This window comes from Haemaphysalis longicornis, unplaced genomic scaffold, assembly GCF_048455015.1.
Source record: "Haemaphysalis longicornis isolate Haplotype H1 unplaced genomic scaffold, Haemaphysalis longicornis Haplotype H1 scaffold_1, whole genome shotgun sequence".
Lineage (NCBI taxonomy): Eukaryota > Metazoa > Arthropoda > Arachnida > Ixodida > Ixodidae > Haemaphysalis > Haemaphysalis longicornis.
In genome coordinates, this window is record NW_027526203.1 from 452871531 (window position 1) to 452891851 (window position 20321).

At 41.6% G+C, this 20321-nt stretch overlaps 1 protein-coding gene across 2 annotated transcripts in view; it reads left to right on the top strand.

Moving 5' to 3' along the window:
* LOC144156052 (uncharacterized) overlaps positions 1-20321 on the top strand; it is a 48438-nt gene that overhangs the window by 22624 nt on the left and 5493 nt on the right. For both annotated transcript variants that reach the window (XM_077687832.1, XM_077687833.1), the window contains exons 13-21: positions 849-986; positions 1063-1146; positions 2536-2599; positions 3393-3455; positions 9534-9648; positions 9742-9861; positions 11394-11500; positions 15023-15116; positions 19888-19974. In XM_077687832.1, the coding sequence (XP_077543958.1) occupies positions 849-986; positions 1063-1146; positions 2536-2599; positions 3393-3455; positions 9534-9648; positions 9742-9861; positions 11394-11500; positions 15023-15116; positions 19888-19974 (872 nt within the window). The remainder of the gene's footprint in view (positions 1-848; positions 987-1062; positions 1147-2535; positions 2600-3392; positions 3456-9533; positions 9649-9741; positions 9862-11393; positions 11501-15022; positions 15117-19887; positions 19975-20321) is intronic.

Consider the following 20321-nt stretch of genomic DNA (forward strand, 5'->3'; position numbering starts at 1 on the left):
CGAGCGGCTGTTGCCAGTGGAAAAGGAGCAAGTATTTTAGCATCATAACTAAGTAAGATTATATTAGCGTAGGTTGGTAGGTTCGCTACACTTTTTAAAAGTGACTCATCTACCCAAGTAATAAGAAGTGTGAATAATAGCGAAATGTACCAGGTTCTTAAAAAAAATACTTGATTTGTTTGGATGAAAAAAAAAAAAACCCACGTTCTTGATTTTCCCCCATCCATCTAGAATCCCCAATATTTTTGGCTTTCGATATGTAATAGCTGGCTTGTATCAATATAGAATTGGCACTTTTTGAGGGTAATATTTGTTGTAAACTTTGCTTTCACGGCATTTGATGACAAAATACTGCGAAGTTTAGATTCTAATGCTGTGTGGATTGCTTCAATAAAGAAAAAGAAGACAGCATTTTTATAAATAATAACAAAAATAAATGCACTGCATTAATTTTGAAGTTGCCTTCGTTTTTAGAAGCATTAATTTTACAACCCATGTCATTTTAAAATTAGACATTCTAGTTGAAGCAAATGTGGTTATATCTCTTTTAAGGGTTTTCTTTTCTCTTTAAGAAATTTGGAGAAGGTCTAGTGACTGCTTATAATGTTGGGGAGGTTATAATAGGTATTCCCAATCTCCCCAAAGACATTATGTATGTGCAGAGTTTTATGGCAGAGGCTACAGCCAACCATTGATATGTTTCTACTTGCCTGATTCTAGGTAGCAGTATGCTTTTATGTGTGCTTTCACACTTTTAATTAATGCCATGGTTAAACATTTTAGTGTTGTTATAAAAGCACAGATGTTTGTCGCTATAGGAAACTAAAATGTGGTCTTTATTGATCTAGCCCGCCTGTCCTTGAAGAGAGCCTCAGCGTCAAATCGGCTCAAAGGGGCCAAAATCGTTCGGGGCTGCGTGAAGGCGGTTCACGAAGAAGTCGACAGTCACCTGGACGTAGTTTCTGAGCCACCGTCACACTTTCCAAGTAAGAGTGTTGAGAGCTGTACATACCTAGCGCATCACAAACACTTCTCTCTTATCCTTTTCAACTCCCCACGTAGGTCGCCTGCTGACTGGCCTTACATCACCTACTGTCAGCAGGAACCCCACACAAGATGGGAAATCACTGGATCTGGACATCACAGGTAATGCACTTAATTAGGCACGTACCACATGAAATGTACCTGAGCACTGTGTCGTCGTTTCTTCCGTTATTTGTTAATGTTGTTTGGCTTTGATTTGGGGAGAAAAAAAAAAATGCTTGGCCCATTTATCATTCTGTTAGAACCAACTCACTACAGCTTGTTCTTACCATTCTGTGTTCAGATTACCGTATTTTCACACGTATAACCTGCACCAAAAATGCAAAAATTTTACCGGCAAAGTAGGGGTGCGGAGAATACGTGGAGTTTCCTTTTTAGTGCAGCTTCATGGCAGCGTGTGTTGTGCTGTGAAGCTCTTATGCAGTAACACTGACAGCCTTTCATGGCAGCGATTGAGAAAAACATACAAGGACAACGAAGAAAAACGATAACTAAAACAAGAAAAAACAAACACAATCAACATGGATGGAACCGGAGATGACCTTGTGTACAACAGTGGGGACTGCGACTCAAGGGATAGCTCTAGCGAGAGCAGTGACACTGAGTGAATTGTGACTTTCGCCTTGCAGTCATTATGGTCTATGCAGTCGCCTTGCTTTCGTTATGGGGTCTGGAAAAACGTAACAAGCAAGCTTTTCTTCAGACATTTAAATAGCTATTTTACAATGTTTGGAAGTTGTGAAAAGGAAAAAAAACTTTGCAGTTATTTATTAACAGCTTAGCAACTTTGTTAGGACTAGAACTAACTAGAGTTGGTTGACTGAAGAGGCCTCCACTATGTTAGCACTGAAGAGATCTCCACTACATAAACCAGCTTGATGGCTTGAATAAGTTTCATGTGGCCTAATCATCTATAAACAAGCTGGTCGAAGTTATTCTGGGCCCTTCGCTATGGTGTGTTCACCAAGCGAGACAAGGCAGTAGGGGAAACGAGGCTTCCTAGCATGGCCAGATAATGTCACAAGCGCTCGTCATCTGCCACGGGTGAGGAAACTGCGTGGTCTTCACAATCAGCATTTCACTGTGCAGCCACGGAATGAATTGTGGCCGCTATCATTTTGTCCATCTGGCCAGTACCCTCTCCTTCGCTGTCACAGCGACGAATCTTTGCTGTCCGCTTTGGTTTTCATTATGACATTATCTGGTCGCTCGCCCGTGCTTGCCGCAACGGGCCGTTTCCCCTCCCATATATTCTTGCTCCGTGGGCGTGCCTCATAGCCCTGGTGTTGCTTTGGCACGTAATACCCCAAAATTTGAATCGAAATTTTGAATTTCCTATAAACGTCACAGTGCTTCAGTAATGCTCTTTGGTCACGTTACAAGTACGTATGATGCAAGGGACCACACGGCTGTATTTTTATGGCAAACGGGCTGCATTCATCTATGAGAGGAATAAAAGGGCATGATGTGATGACCTGCTATTATTTTCAGAGCTCTTGGAAACAATGCAGTCAAGGATATGCGACAGCCTCAAGCCTCCTATCACACAAACTGGGTTTGCAAACTTTTTTATTACTAGAGCTGTGAAGCTCAGGAAACTGTGGCAAGTTAAATCATAGATGATAAGTTCAATGATGATTGTGACAGGGACTGTATTTGTGATATGCTACCATAAAATTCAAAGAGATTGTTTACCGCAAACTACGAGCAAATCTAGTGAATATAGAGGGGGGGCTACCTTTGCTTGCAGTCTAGCCTGGATGTAAGCAACCTTGATTTGTTGGCAAAATTTGTGATGTGACAAATTCTTTTTCATGGGCAATATCAGCTGTTTTGAAACGAATGCCTAATGACATCAGCGATGTAACAAAGTTATCTCCTGCAAGTAGGACCATGTTATAGTATTGAAATCTGAGTGCACAATGAAGGATGGTTGGAGCTTATTGCAATATTCAGTACCTTACCAGGGTATCCTTGGGAAGTGAATGGTTTGTGTTTATGCATTGTAAAAACAGCTGAACAGACAATTGGTACAACTACCAAGCAAAATTTCTATAGTCATATAAGGCATATATAGTTGAATATGTTCGCCTGGGAGGCAGAAGTAAGCTTCGGTGAAGTGAAAATTCTAGTCTTCTTGAGCTCCTTGTGTGGTACTGAAGTGCTGAGAAACAGTAGGAAATTTATTTCTAAATGCAGAACCCTCCATTTTAGAATTTCATTGGCCAGCTATTTTTTAGAAGCAAAACCTCAAATTTGTACTTGTTGTGTAAGTGCTATACCACAAAGTTGTCTTGTCATGCAATTATTTTTCCACTCCAGAACAACCGAAGTATTTTTCTTTTCAGTTGCTCTAAGGTGGACACATGCACTGAGGTTCCCCGGGATGAATGCAGTAACACTGATTTACCGTAAGTGCATGCTTATTTAGTATTTTTCACCAACTGTGTCAAACACTGTTTATGTGCCTGAAAAGGACCACAAAGGCAAAAATTACGCCCATCTTCCCGCGAGGGAACCCTGGTGTGATGCGACGCATCGGGGGGTTCAATTGGTGTTTCCGTTGGGTTGATTCTCTAAATCGGGTGAAACGTGTTGTGAACGCGTATGATGCATTTCCATCACATGCGAGTGTTCTCATACGCGGGAAGATGGGCGTAATTTTACTTTAGCGTTTGGAGTGACGCTGGTATTGGATTGTGTCGCACCACTCGCTGAAGGGACCGTCGCTTCCATCACGTCTTCATCGGAAGAATCAAGTCAAGTACGCAGTCGTCAAGCAAAGTGACGCGAAGTCGAACGAGAGCGAGCGCTGACTGAACCGCCGCAGCGCGCTACCCGCTTTATATTCACAGCGCCTGAAGGAGAGGAGACAGCAGAGGATAGTCGCGCATGTGCGCACTTGTGCGACGGTAGCGGAGCGAAGAGCGCGCACGCAGCTGTTGTTTATGATAATGAGACGGAGTGAGAGTGTTGCGCACAGCTGTCGGAGAGAAGAGCGGAGAAGAGTCGCGCATGCGCAGGTGGCGTGCGGACGCTGCCGACGCCGACGCAGAAGGGACATGCCTCAGAGCAAGAGATGCGTCGCATCTAAAAAAGTTGCCATATATTGGGTTTCTGCGCAAGGTTCCAAGTACGAAACATTTAGCGGCAACACTGCTCTGATACACTGGGAAAAGAACAGAATGTAAAAACAGGTGCCAGCCATTTTCCAGCTTTATGACTTGCAGCATCATCAATTTTACAAACGTACCATGAGTCATCATCATCAACACCAGCATATTATCTATGGCCGCCGCAGTACAAACGACTCTCCCATCGATCTCCAACTACTCCTGTGCTGCCAGGGTCTACTCTTCACCCTTAAACTTTCCTATTTCATTCCTCCAGGGAGTTATTTTGCTTTCTCTACTTCTGCACCCATCTCTCAGTACCCACTTAGTTATCCTGGTTGTCCACGGATTGCCAGTTCTTCGCATTAGTACATGCCCAGCCCAAGCTCACTTCTTCCACTTAATTTGAGCTGTGATGTCATTCGACTTTGTTCCCTGATCTAAAGGCGCTTGTTTCCTATATATTGTTTCCTATTCTTGTCAAGCATCTGCTGAAAAAGGTGCTTCTGGCATGTCTATTTAACGTCATTGCTTTAGATTTCATCATATGTATCCTTCAAGGGGCCATGCAGACAAAACACAAGTTTGGTTCATTCGAAAGATTGCCTCGTTAGAATCATACTGACACCACTTTTAACGTAAACTTTGCTCAAATAAGCTACATAATTAGTAAAAAAGGGAATGGCCATACGACGCAACGACTCATTTCCAGCACTGGAAGATATGACATCATATGCACAGCCGTGCGATTGGCCGAGGCTGGCAAAAGCAAATGCACGTTAGGCAGGGCTTATAAGCTTGCAGTATGAGCTATCTTCACTTTATTGTAATGCATATTCATTTTATAGTAGCAAGAATGGTGGGGTAAAATAGTGGAAGTTACGGAAGTACATGTGAACATTCGTAACTTCCATTGTTTCACTCCACCATTCTTGATGCTATAAAATGAATATGCATTACACTTAAGATGAATATGCATTACATAACAGCAGTATGCACTGGTGCTTCTAAGTAAACGAAGAAGTACCAGTGCATACTGCTGTTGGTACTGCGCGCACTATGCTTGTTATAGCTGCACAGCAGTGCAGCGCTTTCAGGTTGTCTCACACGACACTGGCCGGCGTGATCGACATTGTCATACATGACCCTATTGGTCAAACATAACCCATCTTTCACGAAACGATTACTCTTACTGTAACAAAAACAAGCCAGGTGCAAATACGGTCAAAAACAAAGCAAAGGCGAATTGTGGTGCGGAGCAGTATGGTGGCGCCATCTCGGAGGACTGACAGTAAACAAGGCTCCGCAGTTCACTGCAGACTGAACAATGCACTTTAAGTTCGCTTTAAGACCCGTACATGTGACATCACAGCAGACATCGCAAAACACACGATTTGGCGGGAGAATCAAAAGTTTAATTTAAAGAGATTAATTTCTCAGTGAATAAAGCATCACTTGCTGCTGGAATTAAAAGCACTGGAGGCACTATAAAACACCAACTATTTTGAATAAAACACACTTGTATATTGTCTGCATGGCCCCTTTAACCCTACAACCAAGCCTGATTAGTGTAGGTCCTGAAAGGAGTACTGACACAAAAATTTTATGTTCCTTTTTATTGCTGTTATCAATGCTTAATGGAATGGCGAAACAGCACTTGAAATACTTGAGCACGCAATAATTAATTACATTGAACCAATGGAACAATTGTGGTCATTTAGCGAGGATTTGAATTGATCAGGGGGCATGTCGTTACTGTCCCCCGATCAGTTCAAATCATCACTAAATGACCACGATTGTTCCTTGATGCATTTTAATGCCCTCAGCTTGCGGAAAACTAGGATGCCACCTTCAATTTTATAACATCACTGACCATTTATTTCCGTTCATTTGCATTTTGGAAACTTGGCTTAGCAGGGCTGATTGAGGTTTGTATGGTTTTCCTACCTATGCTGCAGAATATTTTTACTGTTCATCCAGTTGCCATCACGGTGCATAAATTTTTATATCACCTGACATCGTGTACACATGTAGGCGCATCTTAGCGATAACGACTGCTAACTGTGAGTTGGTATGGATTGAGCCCCGGCAGCTGTTTTTTGTGCAGAACAACAAGAGCCTTATTGTTGGCTCTGTCTATCTTTCCCCATCATCATCTATCGCAGAATTTATACCCGCCCTAGGTAAAGCCGTTTTTTGTGCAGAACAACAAGAACCTTATTGTTGGCTCTGTCTATCTTTTCCCATCATCATCTATCGCAGAATTTATACCCGCTTTTGGTAACATTCTAGATACCATACCACCCGAAAACAAGAATGTGTTGCTTGTAGTCGATCTTAACATCAATTTGCTTGATACCAACTCCAGTCCATATCTTGCTTACACTGATTGTTTTTCTGGCTATGGCCTTGAATCATTCATAAACACTCATACAAGGTGCAGCAATTTTGGAATTGAACTACTGGATCATGCTCCAAGTAACGTGGATCCATCACCTGTATCTAGCGTTATTGGTGTACAGATTACTGATTGTTACCCCATCTTTGCCACTTTCAATGCTATTACACGTCATGACACTTATGTGACCACACGCTTTCAGCAAGGTACATTCATTAATTTGATTACTTCTACTGATTGGTTTCCGACCAATTCGATAACTGATCCCGAGGCAGCACTGGATAAATTCACCACATTGTTTCTGACGGTGATCTCGGCAAGCGCTGAAACTGTTTGTCGTAAAAAGAAATACAAACATCCCTGTAACCCCTGGATGTCTAGTGCATTACTTATGAGGCTAAGGAAAAAACAAATTGTATACAAAAAGATAAAAAGACAACCATTCAATACATGTACTACCTTAAAACTTGGCTATAAAACTTACTGCAATGTATTGACCAGCCTACTGAAGCAAGCAGAAATGTGTTATTATGATAAACAATTTACCATTAATAAGAATAACCCTAAGAAGCAATGGCAACTAATAAATAATCTTCTAAATAAACCGTCGTCGTCTACTCCAGTTTCAAGAAATAATTTTAATGGCACCACCTATCAAGAGCCTTCCCAAATCGCCAATGATTTAAGTAATTACTTTTCCTTTTCCTCAAACGGTACAACAGGCACTTCGCAACCTAACTTGCCACGTTTGTTTCACTTTTCTTTTATTTATCCTGTCACATCACATATATCCTGTCCCACCACATTTCTCTTTTGTCACACCAAGTTTGTTTGATGATCTGCAACCTCGAAAACTGCAGCTCTTGACTAAATGGAATTAGTGCTCGTCACCTAAAACTGGTTGCTAATTACATTTATGAAAGTATCAGCACTATAACTTACCTTATCTTCAGAACCGACTGTTTTCTCGACAGTTTTAAAAAAGAAGACAAGCTTTTAATTATCAATTATCGACCAATATAAATCCTTCCTTCTATAAGCAAGATTAGTAAGGGACTCTTTGTAAAGCAATCATCTAGCTACATTACAAAATTTAATATTCTTAAGCCCTGCCAGTTTGGTTTCCATTCTGGAAATTCCACCACTTTGGCCCTACTTTCATTGACTGATTTTGTTAAACATTCAATCGATGGTGGTTTTATTGTTGGTTCGGTGTTTTTGGACTTTACTAAAGCCTTTGTTACTATTAACCACAGCATTTTATTGAACAAACTTGAATCCTATGGTGTAACTGGCCTTGTTCTAACTTTTCTGAAGAACTATTTGCTGAATAAAACTTATACAGTTTGTACTAACAGCTTTCTTTGAGAGCCTAAAACAGTAAACCAAGGTGTGCCTCTGGGCTCAATTCTAGGACCCCTACTTTTTATTCTGTACATTAATGATCTTCCAAACATTCTACATTCCAATCTGTGTCTTATAGGCCAATGACACTACCATATCATGTTCGGGTGGATCCATAGTCTCAGTCACATCAAAGTTAAACGACTCGCTAGCTAGTGTAATGAACTGGTGTAACGATAACTGCTTTATCATTAATCCTGCAAAAACTCATTATATGCTTTTTCATTCTAGCCATAAACCTCTGCCTAATCCTCTGAGTCTGACAATTGGTCCTCATCAAATTCATGTGTGGGAAGGTGTTACATTTTTAGGTGTACTACTCAATAGTAACCTTAAATTCATTTCCCATATCAATCACTTAAAGAAAAAATGTGCATTTGGTATTCGTGTGCTCGCTCATAAAAGCACGACCATTTTTTTTTCTTTTCCATTCAGTGCACTGATGTCCCTACATTTTGCTTTCATACACAGTCTCATTAGCTATGGAATCACCGCATGGGGTAACACCTACCAATGTCACCTGTCATCCATTCAACATGTTCAAAATCAAGCCATGCGTATTATCACCTCTAGCCCTTTTCATTCCAATGTGTCGGTTCCGCTACATGAACACGATATCTTATGTATAGAGGAAATGTTTCATTATAATTTATCACTTCTGTTTTTCAAGTCGCTTAGTGCTCAATTGCTGATTAGTTTTATAGATTCACTCTTTCTGCTTAATCCCAACTCCACCAGGTTTGCCTTTAACCAAAATATTCTATTGCCCAATTACAGAAAGCAAACATTACACTTCGCTGCTGTTTCCTTCTGTAATTCTTTACCATCAACTGTTAAATCTGCTACGCACTTGTCTTCTTTTAAAAGATCTGCTAATAAGTTCCTTTTAACGTACGTACAGTATTCAGCACGTACAATATTCAGCACACAAGTGCGTTCTTGTGTGCTGAATATTATACTTACGGAGAGGACAAAGAGAGAGGAAGTTGTGCTTTAAAGTTTTTGTTTGTTAGTAATGAAAGCACCTTTCGGTGCCAAATAAACTGGGAAAGTCATGGAAAAGTTCACTCTCTTTATTGAAGCAATAACTGAATTTGCCTTTGGAATCATGGGCGTCGGCAGAATTTTGTCTTGAGGGAGGCAAACCCATTGTATTGAGGGGAAAGAGGTAGAGGGCAAAGTGCCCCTTTTGCACCCCCCTGAAGACGCCCATGTTTGGAATCCCTTTTATTAAGACTAGATGTTGCAGCTATGGAAGGAAGTAGTGTGGGAAAACCTGTAATATAAGTGAAAATGAGTAATGTAAGGATAAACAAGGACGGTGACAAGCGGAGGCACCACAGTGCTCCTGTGGTGCCTCCGCTGGTCACTGTTCTTGTAGCCCTCCTATTTTATTTTTTTAACTACCTATTTTATTTGTTTTCGATGCACTTCACACAGCTTTTCCGACAGAATGATTTAGTGCAAGAATATTGCCAAGTGGAGGGGATGGATATTTCTTGTGTTCTTGTTGTCGCATGCAAGTAGATGTTGCTGGTGTTTCAGGAGGCCTAATTTTTTTTTGTTTCTTCCAGAGCACAGCAAGTTGAGCTGTCACACCTTTCCAGGGCCCGTCGTAGCATCCAGTCCAACACCTTTGTCAAAGTCAGCTGGCGAGAGACACTCAGTCGCTCCCTTTGGTACTCGGATGTAAGGAGTTTGGCCCTGCTGTTTTAACTTTTTCTTCCTAACTATATTACCTAGTTGGGTGCATGCCATGTGAGCAACTCTACCTAATTTCAGAGGAGCCTGTGCACTGAAAAGGCAAGCTGCAAGAACTGGCTTCAGAACAACAGTACAATCTACGCACTCATCCATGAGGTGCAGCTGCTTGTCACGGCTATTCTGGACGCACAAGGACAGGTGAGATTCTCATGCCTGCGCACCTTTTCAAGTAAAGCTTGTATGGCTAGGATCCAGGATTTTGTGGCGTCTGCGCGCGTGCGGAAAAACACAATGTAGGAGAGCCAGCTTACAAAGATCAAACTTGTTTGTTGCCAAAACAAACGCATATCGCCACTCGTGTCGGAGCAGAAACTCTACCATAAAAAGCGAGGGGGAAAGAGCCAACAAAAGCAAACGCATGTCACTCCTTTAATCGGGTCTATCTTTCTCGGTGAATGTGTGACGTAGTGCTTGATGTAGCGTGCGCCTGATATGGCAACCAAGCACGCGGCGTTGGAAAATGAGCGTCATGGTATGTGTGCTATTAGAATGCAGTCACCGTCAAAGTCGGACACCGTTTTAAACATGATTTGTACCTCCAGCTTATATGTCTCATCTATTGGGTATGCAGCTGGAGTGGATTAGTTATCATTAATAGGCACTATTGACAAGATCAGAAGAATCAAGATAAAAGCATGTGCATATAAATATGTATCTTTCTTAGGGAGGACAAAGTCAATGCTGAAGAGAAATAACATTTCCTTGTACTTTTCACATAAATTCTGTGTCACCTTGATTTTCTGTGCCAAAAAACTTGCCTGGTCATCAACTTTCTCAGGTTTTATAGGGCTCTGTTATACTAGCTTGCTTCATGACTGATCTTAATGCTTAGAGCACTGTGATGAACTCTACACTTTAGTATGTGAAAAGGATCCTACATATTTTTTTTAGCCTCAGAAGCATTTAAAGCATGGTTTCTCAAAGTGGTTTCCGCGGAACCTAGTTCCGCAGGCCCCTCCTCAGGGTTCTGCGAGCCACTGATAAATTTTCCCTGGTTCCCCAGTCGCAGAGTCTTATATGGTGAACTTGAGGTGCGATCGATCTAAGGAACCTCCATTACTCACGACCGAGTGTCAGTAAGCACATCTCGGCGCATAACAGAAACGCGCGAGCTGCGCTATAAATTTCGCCACCAGCTTGTAGCCAGCCAGAATCCGAAAACGGGCCACGTGGTTAAACTATTGCACTTGAATCCCGGTCTTATATTACCCCCATGTGCATTTCTCCTGCTTGGAGATAAGTGTCGCTAGCGTACGCATTCGCGTAAAGTCGACGGGGGAAAAAAACGATACCCATGCTTGCTTTTGATTTTCTTGCACGTTAATGTAGCATGAACGGAATGAAAAACGGCGGGAAGGGGGGTTCCTTGGCAATTAACGGAACTTAGCAGGGTTCCCTGGGACCAACATGCTTGAGAACCCCTGATTTAAAGTAAAGGCAGAGTAATACGTTTCTTGCTCTATAAAAAGTTTCTTCGCTGTTATGCAGCAACGGCTGTTACCTCTATAGCCAACACGTGTTAGGACAACGCCTTTTCCCAACTTTGAGTTCTTTTTTCTAATGGCATAACTCTCACCTTGGTTGTGCTAAAAAGCAGCATATCCCTTTTATTGCATTTGCTGTTTAATGCAAATTTTCACAATGCTTTTTTTTCTTTTGCGTCCCTCCAGGTGTGCTGCCCAGACTCACTCTCCAGGTTGGCTGACTTGGGCCATAAACTGGTCGCAGAAGTGGAGAGTGTCTGCTCACGTCTCAGCTCTGTGAAGCAAAACAACAGGTTTGGTGCTGTTCCTTTAGTGTTTCCAAACCCAAGGTCTTTTAAGTAGGGGCCAGCCTAGAAAGATAGCCTGAGGGGTCAGCCTAAGAAAGATACATATGGCAGCCATACAGCTCTTCTGATCAGAGTTTTAGCATTAAAAAGAAAAAACTGGTACTTTGGGCCAGAAAATAATTTTCATAAAATACCTTTGTTATACACAGGTTTCTCATTTTAAGAGTAGGAAAACTGCGCGTCAAAGACAAGACCAGTACAAAGGGCACAAAGGGGACAGGACGGGCACACTCACAACTAGCTTTATTGAAAAAATGAACATGAATATATACCAAATTGCACATGAGCAGAAAGCAGACTTTTTTTCTCTCTCTTTTTTTTTTTTATCAATGCACTGTCCTGTTCAAAAATTCAAACTCGCTTCCGTACAACGCCACAGTAGGCTCGGTCGCACAATTTTCATGGTTTTTATGGATAAAAAAGGCTTCTATCAACTCGCGGGCGACTCGTTCCCTGGAGGCTTCTGCTCAGCACTCTTGTATCATTCAACAGCGCCTGACATGGCTTGTCTTCACAGGTGAAACAGTCGTGTGGAAGATGCGACCCTGTTTTGTTTTTCATTGAAAGCTGATGTTCCACACGACTGTTTCACCTATGAAGACAAGCCATGTCAGCCACGGTTGAATGATACAAGAGTGCTGAGCAGAAGCCTCCAGGAACGAGTCGCCTGCGAGTTGATAGAAGCCTTTTTTATCCATAAAAACCATGAAAATTGTGCGAGCAAGCCTTCTGTGACGTTGTACGGAAGTGAATTTGAATTTTTGAACAGGACCCTGCATTGATAAGGAAAAAAAAAAGAGAAAAAAACAGGCTGCTTTGTGCACATGTGCAATAATTGGTATGTATGCATGTTCATTTTTTCAATAAAGCTAGTTGTGAGTCTGCACCCGTCCTGCCCCCTTTGCACTGGTCTTGTCTTTGACGCGCAGTTTTCCTACTCTTAAAATGCTGTATCAGCTATCCCAACAACATGCGGTACTGAGGTTTCTCGTCACTGGCAAGCCTTTGCAGATGCATTTGCACGTTGTCGTACTGCATAGTGTGTTTGCTACTGCTTTCTGCTCTGAGTCACTGTGGTGGATCAGTATGTACATTGTGTTGGGGAGCATGAGGTTGCAGGCTGAATTCGAATTTTAGCCCCCATTCTTTTTGCTTGGCTGGTTTTCTGCATACTTGCACTTTTAAACATGCACTACAGTTAAACCTGGATGTAACGAACCTCTGTGTAACGAATTCGTGGATTTAACGAAGTTTTTCAATTCCCTGTGTTTGCGACCTCTGTGTGACGAAGGTGTCGCAGCTGTCAACCCTGATGTAACGAACTCGCTGAGCTGATCAGTCATTGTTTTCTGCACTTTTACTGAAAAATCGGCCAAAGATATGCGCTAACTTGGCGAATACTAGCACTTGAAAATATCGAGAATCGCCAAAATCAAAATTCGTCATGATGATGACGATGAAAGGGCCGGCTAGGGGCTTCTCATGGCTAACGTAGCACCAACTTTAGGTTTTGCTTGTGTAGCGCAACACCAGGTAGCAAGACTAACTTTACTTCAAATACCTTTCGCCCGTGCAGCAAACCACCATGCGTTTCCACATGTGAGTGTGGTGTCTTTTCGAGACTTAAGTTTTGAGGTGCTAGGCCTGCCTGTTGGCACACAGTAGGGCACCTTCACTACTACCTTTGGTATCGGTTCGCCGGTAATGAGTTCTGCTGCCAGAAAACTTTTGAATGCCGTCGCCGCCCAGTACAGTATCCCAGCTAGCACCTTCTCAACAACTTTGGGTGGGAAAAAGAGCATCAAATTTGCGAAATGCGCCCTTTCAGCATAAGTTTTGTTCTTGAAATGTGTTTGGAACCAAAATATCGAAAGGCAAACGTGATAATTAAAGGAGCCATGAAGAGAAAACACGTTTGGTTCATTCAAAAGATTGCCTCGTTAGAATCATACTGACACCACTTTTAACGTAAACTTCACTCAAATAACCTACATAATTAGGAAAAAAGGGAATGGCCATGCGACCCACCAGCTCATTTCCCGCAACAGAACCTATGATGTCATTCGAGCCAGCTCTGCGATTGGCGGAGGCCAGCAGAAGCAGACGCAAATTAGGTAGAGCTTACAAACTATCCGAACGAGCGATTTGCGCTTAAATTTAGGGCACATTCTTTACAAAGCAATAAGAATGATGGGACAAACAGTGGAAGTTACGAAAGCACATGTAAACATAGAAGTACTGATGCGTACTGCTGTTCATACTGCGCACAGCATGCTTGGTTTAGCTGCACAGCACTACGGGGCTTGGAGTTGTCTCAGACGACACTGGCCGATTGACGCAAGCAACGGTGTCTTACGTGACCATGTTTGTCGAGCGAGCACTGTTTCAGGGAACGAATATTTTCCACCGGAACAAAAACAAGCCAGGTTTAAATACGGGCAAAAACAAACCAAACGCTTGCCACGGTATGGTGGCACCATCTAGGTTCGGGTAACGTAAAGAAACGCGGGAACAAACCAACACCGCTTTACAGGGTGGAGACAACCCTCCCTTCAACTTCCCGTGCCGCCGCAATTGGGCCAACGTGCTCAACGCGTTGTTCTTTTCGTTTCCCACGAGACCTAGCAACGCAAAACAGACAATATGGTTCAAACTGCTTCAGTAAACCACGTTGCGGCGATAATTTTAGATCGGTTTTGACACAATGACTTGCTTCGGCGGCGGGCGAGCGACCCAAAATGGCGGTGCCAGCGTATACGTGTCTCTACCCTGTACGGCGGATGCGTGAATAAAGGTATTCTAGGCTGCAGAGCGGTAGGTTCCTGTGATGGCATTGCAGACCCCGAAAACAAACGATTTAGCGGGAAAATCAAAATTTTAACCTAAATTGTTTAATTTCTCAGTGAATAAAGCATCGTTTGTATCCGGACAAGCGCTGGGGGCACTATAAAACACGAAATCTTTCGAATAAAGCCAAATTGCATTTTCTCTTCATGGCTCCTTTAAGTTACATTTGTGAATACGGGCGTAAGTGACCTTGCTTCTTTGGACCACTGAAAGCGGCACACGCTTATCACACAGTTTTTCACGGCGAAATAAATCCTTGAAGGGTGAGTTCGCCTTCACTGATGTCTGGCATTCTGGTTCCGTTTCTGCTTCATTCATGCGAGCATTTATTCGAAACCTGCATGTAACGAAAATTTGGAAGTAACGAAAAATTGCAAACTTTTGTCAACTTCGTTATATCCAGGTTTAACTGTATTTCCTTCTGCTGATTAGCTCTAGAGAACCAAGCTTTGTACCGAGCTTCTGGTGACTTTCTGCTTGATTAAGGCAATAGTGCATGCCTGCCACAGCAGTTGTCCAATGCATGAAAGTTCGCCGCTCATTCTTTCAGGTTGCTTAATTAAGGATGTGCAGAGAGCTAGTAGTTACTTGGTTGGGTTAATTGGCTGTTCGTTCTTTCAGGTTGCTTGAGGATGTGAAGAGAGCTAAAAATGAGATCACATTTACGGCTCGTCAGGTGCAGCTCTTCTCGGATCTTGGAGAGGAGAAAAGTGTGGTAAGTGCTGGACGAGAAATTTTTGTCTCTGAGCATCCCCCTGGTAACAATAAAAACAGGTGACCACATTATTCTGATGTGTATTAGACAAGAACAAGTGGCTTCTTTCTAGCTCACCTGCCTTATTTGAAGTTTTCAAGCTGATTAAGGCTGCATTCACAGTTCACCTATTGAGTGTTTATCAGCAAGACGTGGAGCAATATTTTCCTCTTCCTTTTCTGTGACTAATACAAAGCTTTGTTAACAAAAGTTGTTGAGCTAGTTGGTTCATGCTTATTGGAAAGAATACAAGGGGTGCTAAGCAGACCAAGACGAAGTAGACACACCCACCACATACAGGCGCCAACCTCCAACTGTTTATTCATGAAAACCACGCTTACTTATACACAGGCCAATAGTACAGATTCAAGGTAACTGCCATGACATGTCAAGTGCTGTTACTATTTTATCTGTGAGCCGTCAGCAAATGTTAATTTCTGGCAGTTACCTTGAATCTGTACTATTGGCCTGTGTATAAGTAAGCGTGGTTTTCATGAATAAACAGTTGGAGGTTGGCACCTGTATGTGGTGGGTGTGTCTACTTCGTCTTGGTCTGCTTAGCGCCCCTTGTATTCTTCCCAAAAAAGAGTTGTTGTTGTGAGTGTCATATAACTTAATGAGTTTGTTACTCTAGGTGTCTCTAACTATTATAAAGTTTTAAAAGAGTCATAGCAACCATATTTATAACAGCCTGAGAGTGGTCAGCATTGAATAAATTAGCAAGAAACTACTGATACTGCATTGCAGCAGGAGAGAGGAGAGAAAAAAAGATTATCAAAGAAAGCAGGAACTCGGCTGTTGCCTCCCGCATACAGGGTACGAAATGTCTCTGGAGAAGATGCAGAGTTGGGGATGTTTGGGTGAGGGAGGGAATGATACTACTGGAAGAAAGACTGAAAGAGAGGAGTAAAAATACAGGTGGTATGGTAGCATTGCTAAAGTTGAGATGCTAGACCGCCACTGTACAGGAAAGCCAGGATAAGTTTCAAAGCATGAAGTGAAATGCTTGTGCCTTCAAGTGACAATAGACGGCAATCAGCTGAAAAAACCTAATACCCATAAAATTGGACATAGTCAATACAAGCAGGCAGCTGCTGATAGACATAGAAGAAATTATATGTTTGCCCCAGTAGTGCCATTCATGTCAGATTGCAGACCTGGACAGAAGTGTATAAATGCAGTGGCAGCATTAGTGAATCCTAAGTAAAAAATTTAAGCTTGGATTGCAAATGATATTATAACTGGTTCCACTCAGAGCATTTTAAAGAACTCATTTTAAGTTGTAACTGGTCCAATTTAGAACTAGTAGTAGATAAAATCACAAGGCTTTTGCTAAACATAATGGACTTCATATCTAAAAATGTGTGCAATTGTGAGTGTAAACCTATGAACAGAAGACAGAGGGAAAGGGGCCAAATGGAAATTGGCTGCCTTACTTCATGCAATAACAGTGTGTCTTGCTCATTATAGCCATGCATAAATACGATTGTTGCGGTTACCTTTTACTATGATGAGATGTGCTGTAAAATTTACAGTATAGCCTGTGGACTTGCAAAAACCAGTTTGCAAAACTTGTGGTTGGGCAAGTATGTATATCATTCAGAAAATAAAAGCACCAACTTGGGTGGAAGGCGAGAGTAGTAGAACAAGAGAGGGCACCTTTACTGTGTTATTTTGTTCTTTTATCCTAGATTGAACTCTGCATTTTCAAAACTACCCCTTAATGGAGAAGTGAAAGCTGTTTTTTTTTTATACAAACTAGAACAAAATTCAAACTTTTTAAATCAACATTTCGAAGCCTGCACCTGACTGGTTACAGCTGGCTTGAAGCTGGAGAAATTTTCAAGGGAACCAATATCAAGTAGAAATCATCTGGCCCAACTTCAGATTAACAGGTCCCAACTGGAATACAAGTGGTTTCAACTTGGGCATAACTGATTCTAGTCATATGCTGAATGGGTCTCACTGGGCCCATGGGACTTCCGCTGTTGTTGTTAAACTAGACTATTTTGCAGCTCATCCAGTAATATTTTTTTCTCCTGAATTGACCTTCCAAATAATTATTAGTAACAATTAAATTCCAGGAAGTTATTGGTTCCAGAGAGGGATTGGTGTCATTAACAAAAAATGAACTGTGCATTTGTTATTAAAGTGTTTCTCAGGCACTCCCATAACACTTTACCTTTGCAGTAAGGTCACAGTCTACTGAACTGTAAAACTAATTTCACCATGTAGTTGTAATTAGACTAATTGTATCCTTGGACACGTCACTCCATTTTCCTGGCTGTGCTCTTTGAAGTCAATGACTAGGGTAATGATTATACACAACAAAATTTGTAAGTATGTACATGTGTAAAAAAGAATTCCAGTGATTCTGATTACCTACTAGAGGTGTGCAATTATTAACTTAGGCACTGCAAATCGAATATGGACAGTGAAAACGAATTGTGAATTGAATCAAATCGCAGTGAATAGTCCTTGAAAAGAGGCTTGGCAAATGCTAGTGGCTAGTATTACCAGTGCCTTACTGCTGCCAACAAGTAATAACTTTTGATCTCTCACTGATACTGCTATATTGACAGGAAATTTTTCACTTCTAAATTTTACTCTACCTCAGCTAGCATACACCAAAGTTAGCATTCACTTGCATCACGCAAGGGTTACACATGCTAGGCTTTTTTGCACAGCTTCCGCTTCGTGCAAAAAAGGCCATCCCAAAAAGTCATGCCATACAGCGAAGTTTGCAAGTCGTGCGGCAGAGCCAACTTTTATTGCTTTATTAGCGGGGTATGCGTGGTCTGCGGAAAAGAAACAGAAACTATGCGGCACATAGTGTTATAAGGTTTGCACAGGTCCTTGAAAACCTTGAAAACCCTTGAATTTAGAAGTGTAAATTTCAAGGTCTGGAAAGTCCTGGAAGTTTTGAAGGGTCCTTGAGAACCCTTGATTTTTCTGGAGATAACCAGTGGCCCTATTTTTTCACAAGAATTTAAAGTGTTTGTCGTGAATTTTAGGTGTTAAAAATGTAAAGAAACATTGTAACAACCAAGTTTCAGTGTATTGCATTTCAGTGTATGGTGGTCGTGTACATAGTTCATCCTGCCTTGCAGCAACACTTGCTGAGTTAATTTCAGCTGATACTCTTGCTGACAAAGCACGAGATGCAGGCAACATAAGTTTTGAAATCAAACAGCCTCAGCAAAACACGAAGAAAAAAGAAAAACCTCTAAATATAAACTATGAAAAAAAAAATAAAGCTGGGGGAGTATTCATGAACCCATAGCGCCTATCTAAATGTGCATTAATGTTCTTAGGTATTAGGCAATATCAAAATTTTGCATTTTGTTGAATAAGTTATAAATAATCCCAGATAAAACATGATGGGGACCTTGAAAATGTGTTTTCTGGTCCTTGAAAGTCCTTGAAAACCCTTGAATTTTTGCTTTTGAAGCCCGTACGAACCCTGTGTTAGAATGCAAGGGTATCCATCCAAATCTACATGAGGGAAATATACGGCTTCCAGAAGCTCTAGGATTTAAGGGTAGCACAGAGGAAGTTAGCTTCAAGGCTGTCAAGGTGACGAAAAGAAGATTAGAATGCTGGTGGACGAAATGCTGAGAGGGGGATATTGCCTAGGACAGTTACCACCTGTAACAGGAAAAAAGTATTTTGTGCCTAACAAGTTTTTGTGCCTGCCCTAAGCAGCGCTAGTATTAAACCAAGAGTATAAAACATAGGTATATTAGTCCGTTCTGGTAAGATGACACGTCATCACCCCGCTACAAAGGGGAAACCAATAGCAATCATCATCATCGTTTTCTGTAAATTTCAGGTATTCAAAAACTTCAAGTGCTTCGAACAGCAAAACTCAAACAGCACAAATCAAATAGATCAAATAGCAAACACTATCCACGAAGTATTTGTACATTTTCACACCTCTACAGTGACTGCATTGAGGGGCACTCCTCTTAAAAACCTCACTCAACTAAAGCAGCTACAGACTTGCTGGTGGACTACCTGTGCTCCACATGCCTAATAAAATGTCCAAGGTGTCACTTCACCACCACCTGATGGAAAAGCATTTCCACACTGCATTCTTCTCAGAATGAAAACACAGTGTTCAATTCTGTTAAATTTCTCTGCATTTTCTTTGAGTTAAAGTTTAGTTAAACTTTTCCACCAGTTGTCTCCATGTATGGCATCAACCTTTCCACAGCGTTGAGTGCAGAACCGAATGTGCCACCTGCCTGAACAAACCTCGCATCCTTAAGCGGGACTCGCTTAGTCACAGTCCTATGGGGCTCACTAATTCATGACCCACGAGCATAAAAAGCATCATGTACCGATACGAAAGGTTTACAAATTCATAGAAATGCTTCTAACGGCCTGGTTTGCTCCTTTTAGAAATATATCACTTCGGTACTGAGATGAAAAATAAACAAGAAATGCATTTTGGTTCATCCACTTTTAACTACATGACACTAGCTGTCGCACAAGGTTCCTGTGACCTTTACAAGGCTGAATGCAAGGTTTTCTCAACTGCATGCTGGTGTGTGGTTCTTGTTGGGGCTAGCAGTTTCTGAATGCATTACTATTTCAGGCTCTGCTTACCATTGGGTTCGTAGAAATACGGGCGTCCTTGTGCATTTTATTTGCATATGTATGACTTCCTATCCTTTTTCTTTTCTGGTCAGATTGTTAGTTCGACTAACTTTAATTTTTTTTCCCCCAGGAAAATACCACCATTGCTCCATTTGCTCAAAATTTTTTGTTATTGGCATCAGAAATTTTGAAGACCCTTCCCATACTGTGCAACCAGGTGAGACTTGAGTGTCAATTTTGAATAAAAGTTTGTGCCAAAGGTGGCAAAATTAGCTCTGCATCTCTTGAAATGTTGGTGATCCACATCATGGTCTTCAGTACACATTTATGTACACTAAGGCTGCTGTCAACCCAGATATTCTTGTCTACCTGTGTGATTTGCAGTCTAAATGTAACTTTCTCTCTCCACTTTATCACAGATTGCTATTTGTGCCTGGTTATGGCAAAAATATGTTTATACACGCTCACTTCACCACTGCGCAACCCTTTTCCTAGTGCATATAAAATTTCAGCACACATCAAAGAAACGCGGGTGGTCTAAGCTAATCTGCAACCCTCCATTAC